At 45.0% G+C, this 7,500-nt stretch overlaps 2 protein-coding genes across 5 annotated transcripts in view; both read left to right on the plus strand.

Annotated features, from left to right (window-relative positions):
- The window catches only part of LOC121298617 (LIM/homeobox protein Lhx9-like), a 9,826-nt gene extending 8,625 nt beyond the window's left edge, over positions 1-1,201 (plus strand). Inside the window, exons 4-5 of the mRNA XM_041225741.1 lie at positions 1-108; positions 851-1,201. The exon at positions 1-108 is cut by the window's left edge and continues 119 nt beyond it. Of these exons, the coding sequence (XP_041081675.1) occupies positions 1-108; positions 851-1,201 (459 nt within the window). The remainder of the gene's footprint in view (positions 109-850) is intronic.
- A 3,361-nt stretch (positions 1,202-4,562) lies between these two features.
- The window catches only part of LOC121299051 (steroid 21-hydroxylase), a 14,387-nt gene continuing 11,449 nt past the window's right edge, over positions 4,563-7,500 (plus strand). For 2 of the 4 annotated variants that reach the window (XM_041226541.1, XM_041226544.1), the window contains exons 1-3: positions 4,563-5,200; positions 5,924-6,013; positions 7,411-7,500. The exon at positions 7,411-7,500 is cut by the window's right edge and continues 65 nt beyond it. In XM_041226541.1, coding sequence (XP_041082475.1) covers positions 4,954-5,200; positions 5,924-6,013; positions 7,411-7,500 — 427 coding nt within the window. In that variant the 5' untranslated portion in view covers positions 4,563-4,953. The remainder of the gene's footprint in view (positions 5,201-5,923; positions 6,014-7,410) is intronic. The other 2 variants (XM_041226542.1, XM_041226543.1) reach the window with 1 other exon arrangement.

Raw genomic sequence — 7,500 nt, forward strand, 5'->3', positions numbered from 1 at the left:
CACCAGCTGCGCACCATGGAGTCCTACTTTGCAGTGAAGCACAACCCTGATGGGAAGGACTGGGAGCAGCTGGCCAAGAGGACAGGGCTGCCCAAGAGAGTGCTGCAGGTAAGGAAGAGGCTACATTGAGGACAGGGCTGCTCAAGAGAGTGCTGCAGGTAGGGGAGGGGCTACAGAGAGGACAGGGCTGCCCAAGAGAGTGTTGCAGGTAGGGGAGAGGCTACAGAGAGGACAGGGCTGCTCAAGAGAGTGCTGCAGGTAGGGGAGGGGCTACAGAGAGGACAGGGCTGCTCAAGAGAGTGCTGCAGGTAGGGGAGGGGCTACAGAGAGGACAGGGCTGCTCAAGAGAGGGCTGCAGGTAGGGGAGGGGCTACAGAGAGGACAGGGCTGCTCAAGAGAGTGCTGCAGGTAGGGGAGGGGCTACAGAGAGGACAGGGCTGCTCAAGAGATGGCTGCAGGTAGAGGAGGGGCTACAGAGAGGACAGGGCTGCTCAAGAGAGGGCTGCAGGGCGGGGTTTGGGCAAACCACTGTTTACCCTGGTTAGCTATATTCCTTAATATTCTTCATACTTCTCTGCGCTTTACAGTGCTTACCTATGCTTTATCATGCTTTCACTGTGGTTTAGTGCACTTTGCTGTGCTTTTACTATGGAAAACCCTTAGCGTTAAGAGGAGTCAAAAATAGAAAACAACAATAAAAGTCCAATATTTCACAAGTACAAATAAAACAGAAGGTAGAAAAACAAACACAAGAGAAATTAGCAGAGAGGGAAGAGAGCATTTTGGGGTGTTTATGATTCTAAAGCAATAACAAGCAGGACGGGTTTTTATTTTGTAAAACTGTTCATAGGTTTGGTTTCAGAATGCCCGGGCTAAACTGCGCAAGACCCTGACCACAGACGAGCCAATTGAAGGAGAGGGGGCCGACGACACAGCAATCACCACCATCGACCAATCTCAGCTCTCCCTCACAGCTACGCCCACCAGGGACCCACCCACCCCACCCACCCCACCAGCCCTCGGAACCCTCTTTAGTCCCCAGCCAATCAGAGCACCCAGCCCCTTCCCCTCCTTTCCAGAGTTCTCAGGAAGTTACGTCACACAGCCCGGCCCTATCATGGCCCCCATATTCCTGAACTTTGACCTGGGGGAGTCGACAACCAGCAGCGTAGAGGATTCTGGGCCAACGAGTTTCTTTTGAGTGAAAAGAATACAGAAAAAAAAAAACTGGGGACTAACTACAGCAGCTACCAAACATGGTACTGTACTCAGAACAGTGCTGGAGGGACCACACCATATAACACTATAGCACTCTGTACAGAACTACAGCAGCTACCAAACACGGTGTCTCTAGAAAGTACAGTGCACTGGCATTGCCTGCTGTGTGCTGGGCAGAGCCCAGGGCAATGCTGGCAAGACCCCACTGTGTAACTTATTGTAACAGAGGATAGGTCTTCCTGCAGTTTGATGTATTTTATACACTATTTCTGTTTCAGTGAATAGGACTGCCGTTACATCTTTTGGCCACCTTTACTTGCGGTGGTGCTGTGTGCTTATTCAAAATGCAGTTAGAAATAAATGTAAATGAAACCAGTATTTATTTTTTTATGTCGATTTTGTAGACCAAGAAGTAGGAGCTGGACCAGGCCTCGTCTGTTTGAGAAGTTTGTTCACAGGACTTTCAGGTGTTGTTTTTTTTAAGGAGTGTTTTGATTAACTAAGTCAAGTTTGCAGTTTTAGCTTTTTCAGCTGTTAGACAGATTATTTTATTTTTTCTCATTTTTCAAAGCACTGTTACATCTGAGAGAATATCTGGAGTCACTTTTTAAAAAAAAAAAACATTCCTTAAAAAAAAAAAAAAAAGTTCCCTAAACAAATCATTCCTTAAAAATTGTGACTGCTGCCCTTATTCTAACATGTATTATTTTTGTAAAAAATGATAACAATGAGTGCAGTTAGTTTTTTGCTCGTTTTCTAGTTCTTTATGATGTGTGCAGTCAATCTGAGTGCTGCTTTGTGCAATTATTCTCATAACTGTGTGAAGGTGCTTTGTTTTCAGGAGCTGATCTTCAGTTCTACAAACAGGTACTGTAATGTAGGCTAGATAGGCCAAACTGTCTTATATTACGAGCCAGCACCATCTAGTGTATTGCCAGCAAAACAAACTTGATAAAAGTGGCAGATCACTAGATGGCACTGGCTCTTACTTCTGTAAAGACTGTTTGGCTGATCTAGCCTACAGAGCAACACAGACTGATCAGAGCAGCTCCCGAACTCACAGCCAGAGCAACAGAGACTGATCAGAGCAGCTCCCGAACTCACAGCCAGAGCAACACAGACTGATCAGAGCAGCTCCTGAGCTCACAGCCAGAGCAACACAGACTGATCAGAGCAGCTCCTGAACTCAGCGAGAGCAACACAGGCTGAGCAAAAGATAAAAAAAAGCTCAATATTTGAGTGGTGGTGATAAGAAGCACTCGGAATGATTGCAAACATACAAAGATAAAGGGCACAATAAAAAAGATCAATTTACTTTAAGAACAATGAAGTGAATTGCCATTGTGTTGTGTGATAAGAATGCAGTTCGGAATGATTGCAGTACATGGAACGATAAAGGGCACAATAAAAAAGATCAATTTACTTTAAGAACAATGAAGTGCGCTGTGAGAGTCCTGTGCATTGGAATGCAGTTCAGTACCATTCAGTACCTGGAACGCGTGTGCGCTGTGAGAGTCCTGACACTGGAACGCGTGTGCGCTGTGAGAGTCCTGACACTGGAACGCGTGTGCGCTGTGAGAGTCCTGACACTGGAACGCGTCTGCGCTGTGAGAGTCCTGACACTGGAACGCGTGTGCGCTGTGAGAGTCCTGACACTGGAACGCGTGTGCGCTGTGAGAGTCCTGACACTGGAACGCGTGTGCGCTGTGAGAGTCCTGACACTGGAACGCGTGTGCGCTGTGAGAGTCCTGACACTGGAACGCGTCTGCGCTGTGAGAGTCCTGACACTGGAACGCGTGTGCGCTGTGAGAGTTCTGAAGGATTTTTACAAGGTGAAGAGGTGAGACACTGAAGAGAGAACCTGTTTGTTTGCGTATAATTTAAATGTCAATCCCTTGGATTACAGGCGGGTATCCTTGTAAGAGTTTCCCACAGTAAAAGCACAAGAGTGTTATAAACAGTAAAAGCATAGTAAAGTTACCTAGTAAAGCTGCCCATAGTAAAAGCACAGCAAAGTTTAATGAAGCACAGTGACGGCATGGTAAGCACGGGGAAGCATTGTAAAACACAAAGTGGTATTGAAACGTGTTAAAAGCAATGCAAACTCTGATAAATGCATGTATAACTATACGGAAAGCATATGGGAAGTGACTGTGGAAAACTTTTATTAGGATCTATTCAGTGTCTCAAAAGAAAGCAGCACCACTGTAGATTCAGCTCAGCTAGCCTGTAATATGAGAAGGGTCTGTCTGTCTTATAACAACATTGAAAATAAAACAGGTTTGCAAACATGTGTTTGTATTTCTTATTTTAATGTATATTTAGAGGCCAGTGAGAGAGCAGCTCGGTCTCCATGCCTCAAGTCTGCCCTGGACTGCAGGGAGCCCCCTCTTAGGAGGAGGAGGAGGGGGGGGGAGGAGGAGGAGGAGGGGGGGGGGGGGGGGGGGGAGCAGCTCATTCTCAATAAATCAATATTGTGTAAAGATGGCTTTGGTGTGCTCTTGTGGTCGGAGGGTCTGTGTTGATAGCCTTGTGAATGATGAATGTCAATTCACACAGAGTGCTCAATGATAATCACTGCTCCAGTGTTTTCTTGCCCTTCTCACAGTAATATAACCCAGCATGACTAGATCACAACGCTATCAAAAACAAACATCTCTGTGTTTCAAGGCTGTGTTTCAACGCAGGACCTCAGAATGAAATATCTCCCGAATGACCCTGACAAAGCAACGCAGCCTGCTGAGTTCATATGAACAGTTATAGTGTATCTGAGTTCATATGAACAGTCACAGTGTAGCTGAGTTCATATGAACAGTCATAGTGTAGCTGAGTTCATATGAACAGTCACAGTGTATCTGAGTTCAGGTAGGAAGCAGTTTCTTAAACGCGTGAGTAAGGACACTGAACACAATGAAAGCAGTGCTAGAAACCCTCTCTCACTGAGGGATCAACAACACTAATGTCAAACAAGTTTATGAACCCTGATAAAATATGGTATTTTTCTTTAGCCCTGGTATTATGCTAATCAGTATTTTTTTTCCATAGTAAAAGCACAGCAGTGTAGTAAAACACAGTGAAAGCATGGTAAAGTGTAGTACAGTAAAGTGAACGTATAGTAAAGTTTCCCATAGTAAAAGCAAAGCAGTTGCTCAATTCCTAACTCTATTCTTTTACATTTTGGGTTTTCAATACAACTTGATCTGCATTAAAGGCTCAAACATGTTTTAACGGAGTACATCGTGTCCGCTCGGTGTTCCCGGGACATTTGGTGATTTTAAGTACGCAATCTACGATGACTGCCGCACGTTCAAGGAACAGAAACATTCTCAAGGTCGTGAAGCCGAGGAACTCCCCTCAAACACAAGGACTTGAAAAGCCACACGCCGGTGTGGGAGGCTCCTCTGTCCCGCTACAGGACCCATTAACACAGACAGAAAAGGAGACTGCCACAGCAAACAAGTTTATATGATAGTGTGTACAAAAACAGAACTAAATAACAACAGCAGGGCAGCTGAGGGACAGACAGGCACTATGATTTGACTGCAATACACAATCTGCAGCAGACAGAGATAGGCAGTTACGCAGAGAGACAGATAGAGAGATAGACTGACAGACAGATAGGTAGGCAGGCGCACAGAAAGACACACAAGCGAACTCTAATAGAAACCGTCCCAGCCGCTATTACACACACACACACACACAGACTCTTTCAATCTCCCTCCCGGTCTCGCTGCGATGCTGGCGTTCCTCGCTCTCCTCGCCCTGGGCTCAGCGCTCTTTCTCAGCTTGGTTCTTCGGCGGGGTGGCAGGAAGATTCTGTACATTCCGGGCGCCGCCTCTCCAGCAGACCGCATGCCCGGACCGTGGGCTCTGCCGGGTCTCGGCAACCTGCTGGATCTGGGGCGAAGAGACCTGCCGGAGCATCTCACCAGACTGGCGCGGCGGTACGGCGACATCTACCGTCTTCGCAGCGGAAACACAGGTACATTTTATTATTATTATTATTATTATTATTATTATTATTATACCAGTGGGTCAATTATAACGAACTCGGCAGTTCAAGATAGTCTAAAAAAGGTCTCAATTGCAACAAATGTGAAAAATCCCAAAATGTATTGACAACTTTTGTAACTGAGCAATTCATAATCACAAATCCATGTACCTATATTTTTATATTATATATATATATATATATATATATATATATATATATATATATATATATATATATATATATATATATATATATGCATACGTTATTGCATACGTTTACTTATAAATGAACATGTATTACGACGGTTTTATTGTACACTGCAGTCTTCTCGTTGAACTAATAAAACAAACTATAACACAGTTAGACATTTTCATTTGTTTTCACACACCCCGATTAGCACTAATCGTGGGCTGCCTGATCGGAGGTAACATTAGCAGTGCAAGGTTAGTGCTGATCGGGGTCAGGAAGACAGATTTAGGGCAGAGCGAAGGAGACGCTTCTTCACACATGGTATGGGATGGGCTGCATAGTCGTTTTGTTGAGGCAGAATCACAGGGACCTTCACGACCCGACTTGACAAAGTTTTTAGATCAGTCAGCTGCTGAGATGCACAGCGTATGGAGTGTATGCGTGATGACATTGATCTGTGAAATCCTGACGCTCCCTCTAGTGGTACGCAGCCGGTGCTGCAGTGTGTGTGTTTCTGTGTAGATATCGTGGTGTTGAACAGCATTGAAGTGATCCGTGAAGCTCTGCTGAAGAAATGGTCCGACTTCGCTGGACGCCCGCACTCTTATACAGGTAGGGAGGAGGGAGGGAGGGGAGGAGGGAGGAGGGGGGAGGGGGGAGGGGGGAAGGGGGGAGAGGGGAGGGGGGGATAAACGTGAACTCACTCACATTGAAACTGTTCTCATTGAATTACACGTGCTATTCTTTACTGCAGGGGTTTCAACCGGCGGTACTTCTAAGGGTCGAATATAAAAATACAAGAAAATATAGTTTTTTTTTCCTTCAAAAATTGATACATTTCCTTCTTGCAAAAGAAAAAACGAATGAAGAAAACACAGAATTCTATTTCTATGTTGGTTTTAATAACTTGAGTTTATCCTGTTAATAATTATTAGGGTTATTATGAGGTTATTGTTTTGATAAACATTTTAAGTTGCACATATAATTATGCTGAGATGTGAAGTAAATGGTAACGTGATAAGCCGTAAACAGCGCGGTGCAGTGAACATTATAAAGGGCGCTTGATCTGAAACCTCCCGACAGAGAGGATGCACAGTTTAAAATAAACACTGAAAACCACTGCTTTACTGAACTAGCCATTTGAATGAATTCCCAAAGTGTAATGAAGCACAGTGAAAGCATGGCAAAGCATAGGGAAGCATTGTAAAGACGAGGTATTGTAAAGCATAATAATAAACAGGGGGTACTAGGGTTAACTCCGGGGATGCATTAGTGTAGGATCTTGTTCATTGCTGTGTGTCTCAGTGTAGGGTCTTGCTCATTGCTGTGTGTCTCAGTGTAGGATCTTGTTCATTGCTGTGTGTCTCAGTGTAGGATCTTGTTCATTGCTGTGTGTCTCAGTGTAGGGTCTTGTTCATTGCTGTGTGTCTCAGTGTAGGGTCTTGTTCATTGCTGTGTGTCTCAGTGTAGGGTCTTGTTCATTGCTGTGTGTCTCAGTGTAGGGTCTTGTTCATTTCTGTGTGTCTCAGTGTAGGATCTTGTTCATTGCTGTGTGTCTCAGTGTAGGGTCTTGTTCATTGCTGTGTGTCTCAGTGTAGGATCTTGTTCATTGCTGTGTGTCTCAGTGTAGGGTCTTGTTCATTGCTGTGTGTCTCAGTGTAGGGTCTTGTTCATTGTCTGTGTGTCTCAGTGTAGGTATCTTGTTCATTTCTGTGTGTCTCAGTGTAGGGTCTTGTTCATTGCTGTGTGTCTCAGTGTAGGGTCTTGTTCATTGCTGTGTGTCTCAGTGTAGGGTCTTGTTCATTTCTGTGTGTCTCAGTGTAGGGTCTTGTTCATTTCTGTGTGTCTCAGTGTAGGGTCTTGTTCATTGCTATGTGTCTCAGTGTAGGCTCTTGTTCATTGCTGTGTGTCTCAGTGTAGGATCTTGTTCATTTCTGTGTGTCTCAGTGTAGGGTCTTGTTCATTGCTATGTGTCTCAGTGTAGGCTCTTGTTCATTGCTGTGTTTCAGCCGAGTGCATCTCATTCGGGGGGAAGGACCTGTCCCTGGGTGATTACTCCCCCTTGTGGCGAGCTCAGAGAAGGCTGGTCCATGGCGCAC

This window comes from Polyodon spathula, chromosome 24 (assembly GCF_017654505.1).
Source record: "Polyodon spathula isolate WHYD16114869_AA chromosome 24, ASM1765450v1, whole genome shotgun sequence".
Taxonomy (NCBI): Eukaryota; Metazoa; Chordata; class Actinopteri; order Acipenseriformes; family Polyodontidae; genus Polyodon; species Polyodon spathula.